Genomic DNA, 21,827 nt, shown 5'->3' on the forward strand with positions numbered 1-21,827 from the left:
GGACTGCAGGGTGTCCCGTCGTCCTGCTTGTCCCCCCCCGGGCCCGGCGTTTCACCCTCTGCCACCCGCTGCCTCTGAATCAAGTCCGTAACTGACTTATCGCAGCCCCTAGAAAGGCACCTGGTCTCAGTGGGATGGCATCGAAACGTGAAGCAGCCCTGCGGTGGTTTTTCTCCCGGCGGTTGACTGCCCATCACCATTAGGACTTCTAAGTCTCAGGCTTACTCTGCTAGAACACCTTTTTTCTCCTCTTCAGCCACCTTTTTTATTCCTGAGGGGAGTTCTTACGCACTCAGATCATGCTACCTTACCAAATTCTTATTTATGAGCCCAAAAGGCTGCTCTCATTAAGACAGCTGGTATAAGGAAACCTCTCTTACCCATCACTCAGAACACTTTATGGCTCATATCCACACCCTCACCTATTCAGTTTTAACATTGGTGTAAAGCATAGGCATGAGGTCCAACTATATTTTGTTGTTGGATTCCCCAGGGCTACCCAGGGAGGTACCACTTCCATCTCTCACCACCATCCCTCGTTTATATTTCCTTTTAATCCTCTTTGCAGGCACGTGCCCTTGGGAGCCCAGGTCAGGTGCCTGCCCCGGTGATCCAGAAACACCGCTCGCTCGGGGTGTCTGCTTTTCCCTTCAGGCACAGCCTCTGTGCATCTGTTCCAAATACAGGCTTTTGTGTTTGCATTGAGATGCTTTTGTGAACTGGCCCGTCTCACACAATAAGCCAGGACGTATCATATCTCTGCCTTGCCCTATCACTACTGTTTTGGCAAACTTGGTGCTAACTGTAAATGAGCGCGATGACTTGCACATTTCCTTCAAGATTATTCCTGCTACCAATGCCTGTGGAACGTCTCTAGAGAAAGCTTTGACCAACAACTGCTTTTCAAGTGTTTTTATGCCTGTCAGTTAAGCAGGTTTTAGGCCATTTAATTTGGACCATTTCTTTATCATAAATCATGTTAGACTGAAGCAGAGAGTTTATCAATGTCCATATGTTTTTTATCAGTGCAGTAACTGATACTGCAGTTACTCTTTTATCACAATTCTGGCTTTGTCTAAGAACAAAACCATATTTATTTGATAAGGGGTGAGTTTTTTTCCCCTGTAGAAGGGATGCTAGTTACATTCAGATTTCCCTACACGACCCTTTCCCCAACTAGCAACCATCAGTGTTCCTCCAGGTTTCTGAGTTTTCCCAGTCTTCTGAGATGAGTATCAGTTGAGCAGTAATGGTCAGCCATCATTTCTGGGACTCTTGGTACAAGTTTCCAGCACATTTTGATGAAAAAATCCCAACCGCCCAAACCCGATCTTTTCCTCTAGCAGAAATCTGGTGTTCTCTTTCTGTAGAAAGGACTGTGAGGTTCTTTGTCATCCTCATATGACAAATCAACTAGCACCCATAAACCAATATCTTGCTGCTTTCTAAATACAGAAGAGACTATTCTTTTTAACATTTGCCTTTTCTGTATCAATAACAGTTTACCATTGGCATATAGTAACAGGACTATATACTTTAAATTTTTAAGTGGTTTTGTTCCCTGTCTTGTACACCTCAAAAAGTATTTTCTTGTGTTTAGGTCTGCTGGTCAAGACTTCTTTTCCTACTGTGTTTAGCTTTATTTATCACTATTGAACTTCATTAGCTTCTTGTCTATATTTATTACTATCTATTTTGATTTCCTTCTGTTTGATAAATAATGCCCTTACTGCCAACAGGTACATTTATTTCCCCTTTGAAGCAGACTACGCGTGTGTTGTTCTCTTCACTTCACCACCGAGGGCATGAAGTGTGGACACTGTCCTAATCCAGCTGGTTTAGAAACTAAAGGGATATGGTGGCAGCACGGTAGTGACTGCCACTACGGGGAGCCAGTCAGATTTATAATCATTTGTCACATGAGATCCTTTGATTCATGGCTTTACATTTTTCAAGGAGCACTCAAATTAGCTGTGAAAAAAATCCAGATTATGGCATAACGTTCTGAATCTTGCAGATTCAATTACAAGAAAAAACTGCTAAGTTTGATGGTGTAATCAGCCACAAACCTGGCTACTTCTGTTCAGGAATCAACAGTGGTAAGGTAAAGGTTGTAGACAGAAGCCTTCAGGTGCACAAACCTGTCTTCTGCTGTCCTGTGGTCACATTCTGGAAGTCTTCAGGAAGACGAAACGATTTGAGAATCATACTGCTGGCTGAAAGCAATCATCTAGCACAAAGGCTTTTTTAACTCAGTGGAACTATTCTTCCCTATTGAAAATGAGTTAGCGAAGAAAAGGAGCAATCTTATTTTTAAGTGAAGAGTGGCTACTTGAAAAGAAGGAAAGTGAAGTTCCGTCCCTATTTTTATAAGTAATTATGCTACCCTTTCTTTCTTCTTTTGGATTTCATGAAAGTATTTGTTGTCTTCTGATCAAATGCACTGGAAGAGATTTGCTGATATTTTTCTGTAACAATTAGAAAACAACCTTGTGTTAATGTAAGAGAAACTGACTGAATGAGCTATTCTAACCCTTATCTGATTTGAACCAGTCCTAAGACCTATGAGTTTCTAACTCAAGGTTCTACATGGAGGGCAGCAAGCTAAAATAGCAGGAATTGGCTTCAGAGCAAATAAAGGAAGGTATTTCTTCACTCTACATATATTTCAGCTGTGGAACACATGGTTACTGATAGCTTACATAGGTTCAGAAAGATGTTGCACAGATTTATACAAGAAAAATCCATTGAAGGTCATTATATGCAAAGATTCCACTATGGTCTCATGGAGTATCTGCCTCTTGGAGCAGTGCATGCTATGAAAGTATTGTACACTTGCTTTTATGTTTACTTTTTCCTGGGCAGATGCTATTAGTCTCTTTCGTAGGCAGGGTACTGGTTTAGATGGAGCTGTGGCCTGATCAAGAACAGCTTTTGCGTGGTCTTATGTACGTGAATCCAACTGCCTCTAAGGTCTTGTCCCAGTTCCTCTGGACATCGTAATACTCACCACAAAGTTCTACATGTGGCATAGACGAGACACCATTGGGAAATTGTCCCATACCAACATGGCTTTCAGTACATCTGGTCTGCACAGAAAATCCTAGAGAAGCAGGGAGAAAGCTCAGGTTGTCCTTATCCACTCATTGCTCTCCCTCTCCTCTGCTTGCTTCTGAACACTCAGCCGTGTGGGTTTTCACACCCCACTGTTCATCTTGCTGCTTGTGAGTGGGACAGACTTTCACTTTCTTGAATGTGTCACAGCATGGTTTGGTTTCCTGGATTTCTATGTAGGCTTTGAACCGATATCGTTAAGATGCTCCTAACAGGAACCCAAATATTTTTGTTGCTCATCAGTGCCTGACACAGGCTGCCCAGAAGCAAACTGCTAGTGCTTAACTCAGGTTCAAACCTCATCTACTCAACAGACCTACAGAATGAACATTTCAGAGGAACCTATGACTGTATCAGCATTAAATCAAACAAAATATAAAGTTCTGTGGAGAATACGTATAACGGGCCTCACAAATAGCACTTTCTCCCACAAAATTTGGCAGTGCAGCTGAGAAAGTTTCTCTGTTCCACACAGTTGAGTGGAGTTTAGTTTAAAAGACAGAAATAGCACAGTCGTGTGTAAATTAAATGACATTATTTGAAAACAACTCTGAAAGAATGGAGACTAAAAATCTTATCAAATTAATGCGTAACAATAATTGATGATTTATTGACTTTTCTGTGAATATACAGTTTCTATTAACAATATTTAGATACATTTTCTCAGAAATTCTTTATTATTTATGTTTAGTAATTTATGATTAAACATTTTACAAGAAACAAGGCACTAAAATGTACAGTTATCATCCTTATTACATATGCTGTGAGTTTCAGACATACAGTAGATTCCCCTCACTTAGACAATTATTGAATCTCTTCCTCCAATAGTACTTTTTGTTGTATTTCATACATCCCCAGCAGTTAGAAAGCATACATTTTAGGGCCCTACTTTTGTCTCCTTTTACTCACTGTTTCTGTAGGAAAACCAAAGAATTTGCTATGAAAATTAGCTACACAATGAAGATAATGAAAACCCCATTCCTTACATTTCTAAGGACTCGGACATACTGTGAGCTCCTTAGAGATTCAAACTATAATGTGGGCATTATTTATCAATTAAAAACAACAGTAACAAAAAAATTTCGTTTAAAGGTGCGATTCCAGAAGCTGCTTCCATGCAGGGCAGAACCAGCTTTGGTGCTGTTTGAGGCACTAAAATACTAAACCAACACTTTACAACAGGTGAGATGACACCATGCTAGGAAAATCAGATTAGCCTACTGGCTACCATTTGCCTAAAAAGGGGATCTTAAATAATGTATAGTTTTTAGTGCAATTTAAAAAGCAAAACCCAGAAACTGTTGCTAATAAAAGGCAAAGACCACAAGAGATACCATCCAATACTGCATTAAAACATTTAGTATCAGAAGGAGTGTATACATTTTCAAGTATCTTATGACAAATAGCCCAGTACTTAAGTGCTAGTTCCGTTTTAGATGCTCACCAACTATAAGCACAAACACGGCACAATGTAATTTTATATATTGTTAAAATACAACAGAATCTAATGTCACATAATAAATACAACACGGTGTAAAGAAAGAGTGGTTTCCTAATTATTTGTCCACTTATACAAAAATGACAAAGAGGAGCACCTAGATTCAAGTTTCTCCTTGAGATTCTCAAGCTCTTGTGCTGGCAATATTTTCAGTGCCTCTGCATTTAGACTGCAGTGATCCTGAGCTCCCTGAACACACGTGGAAAGATTACCACTTTCAGAGGTTTTCAGAGGATCCTTGCAGACTCCTTGACCAAAGGAATTCAGGTACAATTCCAGTGCTGGTGGAATGTACACGCAAAATAGGGGAAGATTCTGCAGGATAAGAAAAAGTGATGGTGGAGAGAAAACCTCACGGAACAACCTCGAATAATACCCTGGGTCATTGCCAAATTAAAGTGGAAGTTACTTTTTCCCATTGGAAAGATAAGAGTTCTAAAAATCTGGCCAATAAGACTTCTCAAAACGTGGCCAACATGAATAACCATCACAAGACGGTAGTACTGGCAGAGATGGCAATAACACATTTGGAAACAAATTATCTCTTAAAGTGTTTTCACTTCTTGGGTATTGTAAAAATACTTCTGTTAAACTGCACGAATTTTTGGAAAAGGGAGGTTATTACTCACTTAGCAATATGAGCCACTCAAAAATCACAGGAAGAAAAAAATGTTAAAGAAAACCATTATGTGATTGCTTTTGATAAGCAAAAACTGTATTATTTTTTTTCCTCGTAGTCGCATAGGTTGGAAATTCCAGAAGATGCCCAGGGGAAGTGAGGCTCCAATGCTCCCTGGAAATCGGTGGGATCTGAAAGTGTAGCCAACGTGCTCTGTTGAAAATCCCGTCCGTGGTTTCTAGAGCCCATTTTGCCCAGAAGTCCTGACTTGCCATGACCCCTGCTGAAGACAGCAGGTCAGCACCTCTGAAAAACAGGCCCTGTAACTACACTAGTGCTGCTGGATGCTAGCTGGTGGTAAAACAGCTTGTACATCTTGTGACTGGAAGTTCAGAAACACAATCACAAAAAAAAAGGTATGATTAAGGCTATGCCTTCTAGTTCTCTGGGAAGTAGAACAGACCTGAATATCTCTGTATTTGCATTTATGGATTACCAGAACCTTTTTCTGGTACCGATCTAAAATGTCAGGACATCTGCATCTCAAGAAGCTGAAGATCAGATCTCTCATTATTTAACCTTAGGCTCTTCAGAAAAAAAAAAGGTGGAAAGTATAAATAGACACAAAAGCCCGCATACAGCTGAAAATACAAAATATTAGAAAAATATTTGATACATTGTTCATTTGGTTGAATTTGCATATCTATCTAACTGGGGATGGATTAACATAGTTGGTTTTATTTTTTTATTAAGAACGTGAGCTAATTTGATGGAAGTAGTGAAGATTTTACAAGGAAGAAAGGTGAGAGCATACCTGTGTGATCTATTAACCATACCAGTTAACCAAATCCTAACAGAAAACTGAATCTGTCGGACTGAAGCTGTGTTAATTTATTGCTCTTGGTAGTTGAACATTGACAGGGCATAATTTTAACCTGTCCCATGATTTGGAAGATTTTAATATGTAACAATTTAAAAAGCCAATTGCTTACCACCCAAAGCCGTTTTCACAGATCACCAGAGTAACCCACTGCTGTTACTACGTCCATACTTGTGTTTTAAGTTGTGACAGGATGTGGGCTTGAGTTCGCTGTGCCGTGGGGCTTGAGCCACTTATGTCCATGCTGTGTGTAAGAGAAGGGCTTAAGTTTAAGCCAGGCTTTTCCCGTGCCTGATTTTCCCAGCCTGGCTCCCTGACAGCGCGCTCATGCTGGATTCACAGAAGCAGCATTGGTAGCTGTGGCATTTGGACCAGAATGAGAGTGGAGATCTACACTTGTCAATCAAGCCCTCAGCAACATGTAGAGAAATGTATTGGCTTCTGCGGGACTGTGGAAGCATAAACTGGAAGCAAGCAATTAATTTATCAGTCTACAAGAGGAGTAAAAGCAAGATTTACCCCAGAAGACAGTGTTGTAATTGGCTGAGACAAAGTACCATTGCGATCGTTTATTGATTATACCTCTAAATTTGCCACCTTATGAGCGTGACAAGGCACCTCAGTGACACAGTTAGCAATGATGGTTGTTCCTGCTGGTCAGAGCCCCTAATTTTTTATTCAAATTCATCCACCACCGCTCATTTGGTAATCGGAAAAGATGCAGGGAGCCAGTGCCAGACAATTTGAGAACGTGAGCCATGGTCCGACTGGCACCACTGCATGGCTAAGTGCATCCAAGTCGGAGTGTTGCATTCAAGAAGAACAGAACAAAATCAGTATGGGAAGTCTTCTTCAAATGCTATCAGCCACCAATGGAGTGCAACATAAAGCCCAGTCTAGCCTCAGAGCCCTCATGCAAGCCAGTAATTGAAAGCAAAACAAGTGCATTTTGGAAACTAATGTTGCTTTATTTGGCAAGGACTTCTCATTACACCTCATTTTAGATAGCAAGTTGGAGGTAAGGCAATATTTGGATTGGACATTATTGTTCCTTAAGCAGAGGTTGAACCTCTCTATTAGGTCAGCACTGATAACTCCCAGCCTGCCAAAATTTCTGCCCTGGTTTAAATACCAAATCCGTCACATCACCTCCCTAATTTGTGCTTTTCTGAGTCTCAGTATGTGAGAGCATTTATAAGATCATTTTCAGATAAATGGAGCTTATCATGTGTGTGTCAATTCAGACTTTGTACAGTCCATAGGCTTGGTATTCAAAAGTTATGAAGCCACGTGGCTCATTGGGTTGAAGGACGGTTCTGTGGGAACACACAGGTGTCTATTAGAACAAAACAATTTATAGCAAAGCTTCGGTGAGAGTAACAGGTCAAAATTGCAAAACTCCACAATGAAACAGAAGCAGGATTTTTTTCCCCCGCATTATACTGTGATACAGAATGCGTGGCAGGAATTTATACGGGCGATTCAGCTGCTCCATTTCTGGCTTAGTACATAATTTCAGGGTATAATTCTAAGAAATGGGAAGGGATTTGTACGTGACCAAATAATGGACAGGGCTTGAGCAGCTTATAAGTCACCTCATTAGTGCCATATAAATAATAAATTACTACTAAATTGGTGTATAATGCCAGTTTCAGATTCAGGGCTGTCCAAGAACAGCCTCTCATATATGAGAAGAAATGTCTGAAGACGTGTGGAATACAATCAATCTCAAGTTGTGCTGAATGCAAACCTACTTCTACTCTCTTGCCAAACAAATGTGATTAATGAGGTGCTCTAACATTTGGTCAGAAACTGAAGCACACAACTATTCTGCAGCTGGACTCAATAACAAAAGGAAAACAAACAATCTCAATCAACATTAAAAAAACCCACATAAATTAAATAAGGATGATCTAAAAAATCTATCTTGCTTTATTTCTGTTACATTAGTTATTTCTCTACATACATATATGTAGTGTAGCTTTTTATCTAGCCAGCTCTTCATCAGGAAGGCAACAGATTGTTTCTAGCTATTTTGACTGCTTATTTTTTTCTTTTTTTTCTCCTTTTGTTTTTGTCCTGTGGCTGTTTTGACAGCTTGGGAAATCTAGACTAGGATGAATTAGAAGATTTGGCAAAAATGCTTCTTGATTCTTACTGTTAAAGAGGTTGACCATCCAGTGAGATGCATCCATACGCCCTCATGAATGTAACAGCTTTATAACCCACAGCCATGCGGTGGACAATCTTTTCCTTTTCCTTGGTGTATAGCCTATGCCATTTGGCAGGCTACGTGCTGGACAAATTTCACATGCCTTTCCGCAGTGCATAGCATGCGTGTCTGGATAATGCAGTCTCAGAAGATTGTCCAACCTCAGTTTAGTAAAGAGTGAGGTCTAATAACTCTGGCGGGATTCCTACTTGATGTGGTTACTTTTCTTATTGTCAGGCACTTGGAGCTGTGAATGGTATGATGGAGGTGTCCAGGGTCTCAAAGGAAAGAGTAATCAAGGAAGGTGAAGACCACGCGGGGGAACTGTTTGACATACGTGACAGTGTTACCTCTCAGGAGAGCTAAGAGCTGTCTCCACTGCTGACTCGCTCTGAAAAACATACCAGCCCATTTTTTTTTGCCTTTGCAAGTTTTTAATTTGTTCAGTGTTATCAACATGACTGACGATGTTGTGGGATGCCTAATCCCTTCACCACCAGAATAGTAAAATGTTCAGAGCCACAGCTAGTATTTTCTATTTTATTGCTCTTGTTTTAGGCCCAGAAATCCGTCCACGTTTCTATGTGCACCTTCTTTACATATAAGGGAATCAAGCTGGTTTATGTAATTCCATGACCAAAAAAAACCAACCTAAAAAAATTAAAATGTCTAAGAAGCAAAGTCCCTTGTAAATCATCAGCACAGCAGTTGATCTGTGATACCGGAAACAGAGATCACTGTTTGCTTTCACTGTAAAAATATATTATCCTATTCTTATAGATGGCAACAAATTGTCTTCTTTCTTTCTATCAGATGTACAGAGCTGTCCTCTGTAATATTTTTTAAATTCTATTAACAGTCGCTGCATATTATCCTATCATCTTGTTACCTGGTTTATTTTATTAGCCTAAATGTATTAATTTTAGTACACATTAGTACTTACTTTGCACGGAAACATTTCTGAATATCTAACTAGAGGCAAAGTTAAGGAGGAATGATGATGTGTGAGTTTATAGTCAGCTGCTTTGAGAAGAAATAGACAAATAATGTGAAAAGACAGGCGATTATCTTATGAAAACAACAAAGATGCATCGGTCTTATAAAAACAGTTTTTTGAACAGGCGCTCAAAATATGAAATCACAGGACTACTTGTGAGGGACTTTACTTGCCTGGAAAAAATACAATTAAAATGTTATTTTAAGATTTACATGTAATTCCCCTACCCCCAAAGCAACAATATATAAATGTGTAGTGGTTTATCATTTCAATGTCATAATGAGAAAAATACCTGAAAATATGGCACTGCATGGATGTGGGGTTGTACGGTCTGTAACCACAGAGATTCAGAATGAAACTGGAAGCATTATAATGCAAGCGAGGAAGAAGGAGGAGGACAGATTGTAAAAGCCTCTGTAACTACAACCAGCAAAAAAAAAGTTCTGCAAAAGATCATTGAAAAACACCTATGTAATCATACAAATCCTTGGGAGACCGCTAACACTTGGTATTGGAAACACACAAAGATAAATGGTCAAACAAAATTCAGGACCACATCCTCAGCTGCCCTAGATGTGGTATAACTCAGAAAAGGGTAGCCCTGAGCCACTCTTCCTTTCTCTGGTCACAGGGCTGCAACGGGACTATTTCAGCCCTGCGGTCTGAGTGCTGAGCTCCGCCACACCAGCTGCACCTGCTCTGTAAGGACCGCTTCTCTGAGCAATGGCTGGCCAGGAGGGCTGTATCTTTCAGCCCTGGCTAAACACATCTCTGCAGCGCAGGAAGAAGCATCACGGAGAGGATTTGTGGCAAGCAGCAAGATCCCTTGCTCCTGTGATAGAGCACCCTGGGTGTTGAAGGAAGTAGTGTAATAGATTGCAAGATGGGTCATTTCTTTGTCAAGGTAAGAGCCTCGATTTGAGGAAGTATCTGTGAAAATCTTCCACTGAGACTCTTCCACTACCTAGAAAGAAGGAACTTTGTTATCAGGAAACCCCAAACGTAACCTCTGCAGAACCCCAAGTATTTATGAAGAATCAGTACCACTTACGCAGCTTCAGCATCCTGCATTAGCTCTGGTCCTGATGAATGACTTTGTAGTCACAGACTGTCCTCCCAGAATTACACGGAGTTGGAATGGAGAAAGTGCTCTTCTCTATACAGCCCTTTCACTACACTAACGTCTCTTCAAAATCCTCTGTTTCCTAGCCTGTGCGCAGAATCCAAAATGCATGGGCAGCTGTGTGGAAAAGGCTTACTGAACATGCTTTCTGTGGAAGGGGAAGACGACAACTGTGAGGAGCACCCATTTCATGCTCAAATGTTGTGATAATAGGCAATCTGGGCAAGAGAAAGGAAAGAGCAAAACACACAGCTCTGGATGAAACCCCCTGCTCATACTACTGGTTAAAAAACAAGGGGGAACACAGGCATAAGAAAGAAATACAGAAGGAAAAAATCAACAAATAAAAAACATTATACCAGATAACAAGTTAGATGATCTCCAAGGAGAGACAGCACTAGGAACCAGGCTAGTGTCATTTTTGGGACCATAAAGGACTTCACCATACCTCGCCTAGGAGGGCATGGTTTCTCTTCATGAGAACAAAGAGGCTGAGAACAATGGCCACAACATGTCTGGTATATATTTTTTCTTATGGAGTTAAGCAGGGATCATTTTGCCCATTTTAATTTCATTCTTGCCAATAACTTGTATAACAAATCCAGAGAAGAATAATAGGTATATTCTTCTTAAAATACTGCTGTATTTTATCTATGGAGAAACCTTGGGAAAATGCCTGTACAGCTTGGCCAAATGGTTAACGGGAAAACACAACTATGTGAAAGTATCTGAATGATGTAAGCTAGAAAAAAGGGAGAGGAACAAATGGACATATTGTCTGAGATGGCTATATTACACATAAGAAAAGTTGAACAAAAGAAAAGATAAACCCTAATACCAGAGGAAGTAATTGCAGAAAAAAAAAATTGTAAAAGCCACATTTCTCATGTTGTTTAAACTCCACTGCACCAATCGCTTTACAAAGCCTTTAGATGGAGAAGCCAAAGCTGGGCAAGGAGACACATTACTTCATCTTGTTGGTCTTTTACATTTTTCTTTATCTATCACCCAGCCTTACAGCAACCAACAGTCAGCCACAGATGGGAAAGCAAAAGCCTGTGGCACCAGTAAGCCATCTATTACCTGTGCCACAAAAGCGTCTTGTACCTTTTGTGTTAGGTGTGACATTCCCATTCTTCCGCTACGCATGTACTGATCGTTCTTTCTTTCATATCTTCATCTTGGCTTTTTCTAATTTTTCTCCTGTGATTTTCTTTCTTTTGAATAGAAGCTGAATTAAAAGGGTCTGTTGTTCAGCCTAAGAACTGTAACTTTTGGTTTCAGAATAAGTATATACACCAAAATGCAAGGCATTGCCCACTTAGTACAGTCTGAAAACATGCATATTTTAAATTATTTTTTAATATAAAAATAAAAAAATCTTTCATGAGCAGTAGTATAACTTTCAGGAGTCAAAACTACCCTTATCTCAAATATCATGAGATTCTCCCTGGACTATTTCATACCTTCTCATGGGGTTATCTAGACCCAGATTGTCTCTCCATTCTTGCTCTCTTCACAGTGCTGACATCGTCTCCATCCATCACCTTTCGACACCTTAACATACATGGTTTCAATTTCATAGTTTCAAATTACTTTCACTTAGAAGCAGTGTAGAAGGAATCCCATCATTGGTTAAGAGAAATGTCTTTCCTATTCTTTTTTCTGGATGGTGCCTGAGCAATTGTCATAACCACTCAAATAACTGACTCACCTTCCAGACCACAGAACGCAACCTCAAACAAAAAGGTCCTCACTCCTGTTTATGTCTTTCTTTTGCCTCTACTGTTATCACACATCATTGTTCTACCTTCCAATAGTGTTTCCATTCAGCAGAAATAAAAGTGTCCATAATGATATCATTCTTTGGAAGTCCTGTGCTTCCTTCATGCAGCCAATTTATAAGAAAACTGAGTTTGCTGTCAAAAAGATCTGTCTTCAGATTTCATGCATGGCCTATTTTTTAGATCTTACAGCAGCTCTGCAATTTTTTTTTTTCTCTGTCATATAATGTAAGTTGCAATAAGTCACTCCCATTGCGATTGCTGGTGTTAGCACGTTGAAGGGATCAATGCATGTACCACAGCGTTAACCACAGTGAGTACTGTGGTTGATAATGGCAGTGCTTGCAAAGATGAATCACCAGCTGGGAAAGCAGTTCAAGAAAAAGAAACACAAAAAAAAACCCCAAAACAAAACCAAAAGAAACTCGCTCCACCAGAAAGAACATCCAGGGAAGAGATGGGAGTGTAACTGGGAATGTACATTTTGTAACATACCCTAATTTGAATATGTTGCTCACTGTATGGACTTGCCCTTACAAATCATGATCTGAAAATACTTTATTGAATAATGGGATACACTGAAAATTTATGGTTTTGTTCATTTTTCTCACTGCTTCAAATGATGGTTCTATACCTTCCTGTAAAAGAGCTTTTCAAACATCAGAAGGTCTTATGAATCTTTGCAGAGTTTTGTATTTCACATTTTCTTAACCCTTGCCCCACTACACTAAATGATTGCCTGGGGAAGGATTATTTTTATTTGTGCTTTCCTACCATCTACTATTCCAGGCCCCCAAACTCTCTGAGGACCTTCACGTGAATGCTTTCTTACAAATCATGTCCATCACCCCTCACTGACAGCAAAGGCAAGAAACACACCACCGTAACTCACAGGACAGAACAAATCAGAACAGTGCTACAAGACAGGAACGATTCCCTTGAACTGCTTCCCACCCTACGTGAAGGTAAAGAGGGTGAGTCTTAGTCTTTTCTTGTAGTGAGGGAGATGCTGAAATACTCCAGCTACACCATCAAGTATTGCATGGGGAGACAGAGGGAGACTTTGCCAATGGACTGGCTGGCTCGCTACATTTTAAGAGCTTTAGGAATTGTTAAAAAGCTCTTCCCCTCAGAATGACTCCAGATGAACAGCACACAGTGCTGGCAGCAGCATGCGACACTCCTATTTTCGTATTCTAGTTGAATACAAGATGGGCCTGGAAAAGAGAGGATAAGCACAATGGCTTTTGAGGAAGAAGACACCTTCTTTCCAACTTCTTAAGGGTCAAGGCTCAAACAACTGGAGGGCCAGTCCATAACCATTCTCTCAATCAGCCAGTCAGCTGGAAAATATTACTGCTCTTCACACACAAAGGGCTCAGTTACTACAGCAGTCCTTTTGCTACTTCCTTCATTTTCACATCTTCTGTGCAGAATAAGTTATGAACTATATTAACCACAGACAAGTTTTTTTTCCTAAGCCCCAGCATGACAATCCAAACAATACCTGTCAATCACCTTTTGTCTCAATAGCAGAGAGCAACTCCAACCCTTGCCTTCATTCGGGAAATTGTAGATAGGAAGAGATAGAAATCAAAATAAACTCTATGACCTGATGTTTAAAGCTGTTAAGTTTTCTTAAGAACAGCCAATGTAAGAATACCCGGAGTACCTTAAATTTCAAAAGGATGTTAGGGTATTCTGAGAGGGAAAAATATGTTCACATTTTAGAACACTGTGCATGTCTGAAAGTTAAACAAATCAGAACTACCTACAAATGAACAGTACAGTTTTCCCCTTCGTGGACTCTACCGCTGTTTTCCTAAACATTAAGAGTCAAAGCGTGTTCACTATCAGCCGGGCACCTATCCTGTCACTGTACATTCACATTAAAAAACCCTCTTTCCAGTGCGCGTTACTCATAAATGTGCTCAATCAGACTGATTCTCTGCCCTTGTATGTTCTACGGTGAATTAGGAAAGGGTCTGTTAAAGGATGATACAGGCCATTCTTTTGTGATGGTCTGCAGTTTTCTCTCCCAATACATTTTCTTTTTATTTAGCACTTCCATTTTTATCCTGTGTTCCTCTTCGGCCATCTCACACTCTCTTTCTATTTGCTGTATTTTTGCCACATGAACTTCATTCATTTGGATTAACTGCAGTTGCAAAATTGACATTTGCTGATGATGTTCTTCCTCATGCATCTTTTTCAGAGCACTTTCCTGAGATGCTTTACTTCTGTAGTTCTTATCTGCTGCTATTCTGACATCAGAACATGAAGGCTCAGGTTGGGAGGTACCTTCACATACTGGGAAATGTACCAGCTCTTTCTCTTCGTCACAGAGTTCTCTATTTGAGACAACAAATGACTCTGCAAAACATAAGAGGAAACAGTATTATAGCATTCCCTTCTTCTCCCTCAAGAAACACGAACTTGTGATAATATAGTTATTGGTGTATACATCTAAACCTTGTGCTTCTGTACCATAGTACAGGAGCCACTACATAATGCAGTTCTGTTACAGCACACTAAGGACATAATGGTCTGAACTGAACCACTTTGGGCTCTGTTGATAGACCTCCATGGCTATAATAGGAGCTCAGAATGCTGAAGTGCATGTAGACATTTATAAGTGGACACCTAAATTTAGGTGGCTGAGCCTGGAGCTGAACCTTCACGCAGCTGTTCAAGCCAAATCCGTATATGACTTGCAGTACTTTTATGAAAGATTTGAATGTCGGGTGAAGAGCTGCATCAACATTAATACCAAGAGACTGAGGAAATACTAGGAAGAATACTACTTATTCCTTCCTTATCGCTACTGTACATGCTGTAAGTGCAGTGGTGTATATTTTTAGGAAAAAATTACATTATTCTAACTTTGAAAGGTTCTACCAATTCTACTGAAATAAGAGAAACTACTCATGGAATAAAATAGTAACCACTGCAAATAAGGGTCTCAGAATACATTCCTTTACAAATCCTGATTACTACTTACGGTAAATACAATTATGAAAGAGACATTGTAAGAATATTGTCTAACAATGTAGTTAGTTACTGTTGTCTTTTGAGCAAGGACAGTCTTCTGTGTGTGATTCTGACATAATAAAGTTTGCAAGAAACTGCCGTGGCCACCCTCCCTTCTGGTTTTGGATTATTCCTTCTGTGCATGCTTGCCAAATGAAGAAGAATGTAGCGCTGCACTTTTTCAAGAAGGCCATTCTCCAGTGTGGACTGCAGTGTGAAATATGGCTCTACATACTCTTTTTAGTCCTTGAAAACAAAGGGGGAAAGACCTACAGGGAACTCTTGCAGCAGACAATTGTGTATCAATTTGCTGCTGGTGGCTTTTTTTTTTTTTTTTAATGCTCAGACAACCTTTTCCCAACAAAATGATACTTTATAAGGATCAAAATATCCTTGGGACTGTTCTCTGGAAAGCCAGCATGATAGCTGTTGTGATGCTTGCCACAAAGTAGCAGATATGTCAAAAACTGATGAAAAAAAAATTGAGTAAAACCTCAGTTTAACTCCTGGGGGCCTAGGGAAATACACAGAGTCTTGTAATATCATAGCTGTGAAATTACTTTTCTATAACCAGCAGTCACAGCTAAGTGGAGAGATTTAGACTGCTGAAAGAGAATCACTGGCAAAAATCACATACAAAACAATACTACTTGCATCATTACAGTAACATTTATACCTTGACTAGAAGCATCAGGCTGATATTCAGAATCTTCTTCTGGTGGGCTCTGCAAAAAGTACATTTGCTCAGGCATTATGCTGGCAATCTTCTCTTTCCCTATGATGTGAGTATTTATAAGTGGACTAATACTTCTTTTTACCTTCTCCCGCCTTTCATGTGCCATTATCTTTTTTGTCCGTGCCTTGATATTTTCCCAGCATTTCTTTAACTGTTTGAAGTCTCGCAGTGATACACTGGGCTGTGAATTATATTCATGAGCTAGTGCTTGCCAGGTGCGTTGTTTCAGAGCAATAGTTCTTGCATCACTTTTTTTACATTCAAGCACGTATTTGTATTTTTCAACTAATGCAAGCAGCACACTCTTCTCCACTTCTGAGAAGTATTTAGCAGGCTTTATTATTTCGTTTTGCATTTTCTACTGTTTCTCCAAGAAGCCAAAAATCCTATGAAAACAATGTTGAAAGCAAAAAAACAAACACAAATTAGAGCTGGTTACGGTATCAGGAAACTGTGTTTCAGCAAATAACTCCTAAGCATAGCTTCTGATTCTAACACACTTCATTTTCTAGAATAGTTTGTGAGTAGTTCGAGAATACATAATGAAACATTCAGGTGAGATATAGTATAATTATATGCCGTTTTCTATTGCCACTTTAGTGGCTACACAGTTACAGAAGTATACCATAATGAGGAGAAGCGTCTTGTCTTTGTTACAATTTGTCTTGATACAAAATACTCAGTATTCAATTTACTAGTAACTTGTTTTTAATAACTTGTTTTCCTATTCATTGCACTTTGTTACAACCAGAGAGTTTTCAAAGCCCTGAACTGTGGAACAGGTTCTGAAATCCAGCCCTTGATAGCTTCGGGTTTAAGTCTAAAGCCACCTTCAGCAGGTTTGAGTTGCCTTTGGTACACAAAAGACCCTCTTCTGCCCTTGCTGACTGCGTATAACTAATTTCTCCCTTCTCTCTACAATATTTGAAACTTGTATGAGAAATGCTAGTAAGAAGTTCTCTTTTTAAAGACTTCTGTCGGTTTGGTTCTCCCCCATGCTCAGCCCTCCTTGACTGACATCCAATAGGCAGCAGGATCCTGACCAGTATTACAATACTGAGAAGAGGCAAGGGTTGCAAGAAGACATAAATTAATTACAGAAACTAAGCGCTCTGAAGGTACAGGTCCTTCACCCTTTACTGCTGACTCTGCGTGCGTGCACTCTTCCTTACGCTTGCACTGCTGGGCACCTCAGGAGCGAACGGCCAGGCTAAAAAGAGCTTTAGCCTCACTCAATACGGCAACTGCTATATACTTACACCATGTTAACGACTGCATCTCTTCTCAAGCCTAGGACTTACACAGTAAATAGGAAAAGGGTAGTTGGTACCAGGGAATTCTTAGCCATAAAAAAAAAGAATAAAGCAATGTTTCCTTGAATTATTAACACATGACTGTGCTGCAAAATGTAGTTTTTTCTTTTATCTTTCCACACTTCTTTCCCCATTCCCTCCCACTACAACTGTGTAGCCCCAATTACTTTTACATTTTGGAAAGAAACTTCTGGATAATTAAGTAGAAAATGGGGGAGCAATGCTGTCCTAGCTCACATTTTTTCTGGTTTTTATCATAAAACTCAGAGATGGAACATATATTAATAAGATAATTGGTTCATATTCCTAACAGTCTAGGACTCTCCCAAAATGAAATTTCTAGTATTTTGCCCATCGTTTCCTCTACTTCCCTCATAACATTACTTGAAGATGCAATAGATATCACTGTCAGATTTCCTCTTTTCAATATTTTTTCCTTAACTCCACTGCACTAGCACTCACATTCGTACCATCCTTGTAATTCCTTTCCTCTAAATGTCTTAATATTTAGTTATTCTTACCTCTTCCAGTGAAGGTAACTACTTATATTTACAAAGAAAGATAACAGACAAGCTAATACTAAAATGAGAACCCAACTCTGACATAAGAACAGGAGCTTTCTGAAGTAGTCCATAAAATATGACAAAACCCAGCAAGACAAAAGAGGAGGAGTCAAAGAATAGAGGAGGCAGTAGAACAAAGCCTAGAATAGCAAAACTGAAACAAAGTTAATAGAAATAAGTAATAGTCTGAGTTTAAGTTAAGTATGTTAAGTCAGTAGCAGTAGCTCAGTTGTACCCCTACTGAAAAAGAGGCAACAAACACTCAGTTTGTACTTTCTGTCATTGCTTAACTGGGTAATCACCAGGCATGCACTGACTGGACAGCCGGCACCTACGTGGTTCTTGGCTAGTCACAGTTTTGCTGTCTCTTACCAAATGGTGGTATCATGAGGACATGGGAGAGCTGGAGTTTTTGCAGCAGACAGGATTTAGGGGACAAAGGCAAAGATCCATAGGAAACCAGACTTTATTAGTTCTGCTGCTTGCAGAACAGCTTGTTTATTTTGCAAGAAAGAAAAAGGTGGAAGAAGGAAGAAAGCTGGGTGGTTGAGCGTAAGGAATACAGTTCCCTGATCCACCACGTGTTGGTGACAGGAATTCTTAAACACCTATAATCCCACAGAACAAACTAAGTGTATGTAAACAAAACTGAAAGTATCACATACCAATCATTATAATGTCTAGGTCTAATAGACAGAAGAGAACATCTGCTTCAGAAGTTCCTTAAATAAAAAATAAATTAAAAAAATAAGCAAAGAGTCAGGAAATGGACATCCTTACAAAGAGTTCTGAAAACTGGCAACTTCACTCCATGAAACAGCTCTCAAAACATGTAAAATAAGAGACCTGTAATGAAACTGACTCTATCTACTAATCTATTTTACTTACATACTTATTGTACCATTCCAAACCATTGAGCTGCTTTGGACAGCTGCTGAAATGAAATTCTTGGGACTAAATATTGATGCTTCAACCTGTCTTAGCCTCAATTTCACCAAGGAACAGGATGAAAACCAGTCCCACCAGCAAGTCATAAGGTCCAATAGCTTATGACCCTGAAAAACCAGGATCAGAGACTCTGTGTGATCAAAAATGGCTGATTCTGCCTTCCACTGATGCATATAAATCTTACTTCTAGCTTTGAAAAGATGTGAGAATCTCAGACCAAAAATCATGGCATGTTTGTGTGTAGAAAATCCCTTTAATTACAAGAACTTTGGAGACTAAGTTAAAAAAGTTAAACGATGGTACCAGGACTTCAGGCACTAAATATTTAGCTACACAGACTGGCAGAGATCAACTGATATCAGTAAATATTTAAAACATTTCCAAATATGACTTCATATATATTAACAACCTATGTACTAGCACAAAAGCTCATCTTTCATGGGTGGAGCCACAGCAAACCCTTAAGTACCGCTTTCATACCACACTATCATTTATTACTATTATTTTTACTGTGGTAGCATCTGACATCCCCAGTCATAAGCTCAAATACTGTACCTTTAAGAATGGAAATGTAGGTCCTACTCTGAGAAGAATACAATGTATTAGTCTTCCCTTCCCCCATACACATTCCTAACTATTTTCTCCTACACATGACACAAGTACAAGTGTGTCTTTCCATGAAAAAGCCAGGATTATGATCTAGGATGCATAAAAGAACTCAAGACCTGGTGAAAGCAGTTTAATGCACTTACTACACAGAAGAAAAGAGTTCTTGAAGATTCTTTTCAAGCTCTTACATGCTTAGCCTTCTTGCTTCAATATATTAAAGCCCATTTTCAATTAGGGGAACTGAAAGCACTCAGAGATGTCAGAGAACTTAGAATACTGAGAAGTTGCAGCAAAACACCACCGTACATTTATATTCACCTCTTTTTCTTGGTACATATCAATCACCTTCTGGCAGCCCACTGGCTCCTCTGCGGAATATGAGAAAGGATTCTCACAAGCCCAAACAATTTCCATGTCGAGGCTAAAAGATCCTTCCAGGACATATGCCCAGGATATAATTTATCATGTAGGAATCTGTGCTGAAATGGAAGTAGTTTACTGTGTATAGCTCATACAGTAAACAGGATTGATTTGGGAATGTGTAGGCACATGAGGACAGTTGCACAGTAAATTTTAAGAAACAAAGAATGGAAAGCTCTCCCACTCTTACAGGTGCCCAGGCTGTAAGACATGTGCAGTAAGGAATTACTTTATCCTAAATATCTTCTCCTGGCATGGCTCAATTCACAACTTGCCTTAAAACAAACCAGTGTCCTAAGTACTTGTCCTCTCACACAAACCTTTATCGCTTTAAAATAACAAAAATATCTCTCAACTCCTCCTTTTTACTTTGAAATGTTGTGTGGCACTCTTCTAAAGACTATAAGGGATGTGCTGTGATCTGCTGGAAGAATGTCTTGAAATAAAATTACACAAGTGAAGAAGTGTGCATATGTTCATAAATACAAATATATGTATTATTTTGCTTGCACACACCTAAACATACACCCAAACTCCAACCAGTTGCAAAGAAGCCCATTTAAAAAAAAAAAAAATCACAACACTTCAGGTTGGCATGTATGAGCATTTTCAGTCCCTGAAATATTTTTTTTAGGCATAAGAAAATGCAAAGAGAAAGTTATGGTGAAAGACTTAACCCAAATGTTAAGGTTACACTAACCAAACCCAAAGAAAATAGTTTGCTAGCAAACTATGGTCACTTATGGTGTGAAAATGGAATTCGTTTACCACTGCCAACAGGATTACAACCAGAAATAGTTAATGATTAAAAAAAGAAAATGTATTTATCCAACTTAAACTGCAGATGAAGCTTTAAGCATAGTCAGTAATTAACAGCATTGGAAATCAATCATAATTCTGTCCTTTTCATCCAGTGTTTGAGGCATGGAACTGCAATGACCAAAACTAGTCACAACAACAGGTTTATATTTCATTTGAATGACAGAACCAGCAGTAAACAACATCCTTCTTCCTCAAATGTTAGGTTTTCCTCACAGAGCTTCCATCAGAGTGTTCCAGGCCTGACCCTGTCTACCTTGAGACTTGAAATCACTAGGTAATTAGGTGCATATTACAAATATGAATGAGATCTATATGGAAACTGTGTTACATATAATCGGATTTAAAAAAACCAAAACTCTTCAGGTGTTTCCTCCCCCCGTTTTAATACAAATTAATAGTTATCACGGATCACCCAGCAAATGAACAAAATAATCTATTAGTAAAAATTCACAGTACTTTGCCGAAATTTCTCCCGGCAAATTTTATATACATGCAAATACATTTTTTAAAAATATATATAATATTACATTATATATACACACACAGAGATATATTCTAAGCGGGTCATCCCGCTACCTATGGAGGACACCCAAAGCAGTTTGTGCAAAGAAAGGTAATGGACGCAGGTTGTTATTTCGAACGATTGTCTGAAATTCATCAAAAATAGGCATAAACAAGAATCCTACCAGACTCTCCTGCACCCGAACTTCTCAAACATTAACTCGAGCTTGTTTTTATTTCCTCGCTAGCTCCTCTTCTGCTTGAACGAGAAAGGAGAGCAGGTCCCGGCTCGACAAAGACGACCGCTCCACCCAGGGTGGGCATGCAGGCTGCGGCTGAGGCGCGGGTTCAGGGACATCTACCGCGGCAGGAGGAACGGGCCCAGCGCCCGCGGAGACCGCGCTCTGCGGTGTCGGCGGGGACAACCCCACCCTGCAGCCCCCTGGTCTCTCCCTTCTCGTAACAAAGCGCCGCCGGCTCCCCTCCCCTCTCCTCCTCCCCCCCGCGCTGGGCGGCCGGGCCTGCCTCCCTCACCTCCTCGCCGGCAGGTCGCCGGCACTCCTTCAGCTCCCCGCAAACCCCGCGCTGGATTTCCGCCTCTCCAGAGGAAAGGCGGCGCGGCACCGGCCTCTCCCCCGGGAGGGGCTCGCGGGGGGGG

At 39.9% G+C, this 21,827-nt stretch overlaps 1 protein-coding gene across 3 annotated transcripts; it reads right to left on the reverse strand.

Annotated features, from left to right (window-relative positions):
* Positions 1-5,902: 5,902 nt before the first annotated feature.
* MSANTD3 (Myb/SANT DNA binding domain containing 3) lies at positions 5,903-21,741 on the reverse strand. 3 transcript variants are annotated; one of them, XM_009276650.2, is made up of 5 exons: positions 21,704-21,741; positions 21,355-21,527; positions 18,535-18,591; positions 15,934-16,379; positions 5,903-14,600 (listed from the first exon to the last, which is right to left on the reverse strand). In XM_009276650.2, the coding sequence occupies exons 4-5, from the start codon at positions 16,346-16,348 to the stop codon at positions 14,191-14,193; spliced, it is 825 nt and encodes a 274-aa protein (XP_009274925.1). In that variant the 5' UTR covers positions 16,349-16,379; positions 18,535-18,591; positions 21,355-21,527; positions 21,704-21,741; the 3' UTR covers positions 5,903-14,190. The 3 variants fall into 3 exon arrangements, with proteins under 3 accessions (XP_009274925.1, XP_009274923.1, XP_019326911.1); XM_009276648.2 differs by lacking the exon at positions 18,535-18,591; XM_019471366.1 differs by lacking the exons at positions 18,535-18,591; positions 21,355-21,527.
* Positions 21,742-21,827: the final 86 nt, after the last annotated feature.

The sequence above is a fragment of the Aptenodytes forsteri genome, unplaced genomic scaffold, assembly GCF_000699145.1.
Source record: "Aptenodytes forsteri isolate BGI_AS27 unplaced genomic scaffold, ASM69914v1 Scaffold97, whole genome shotgun sequence".
NCBI classification, from domain to species: Eukaryota; Metazoa; Chordata; class Aves; order Sphenisciformes; family Spheniscidae; genus Aptenodytes; species Aptenodytes forsteri.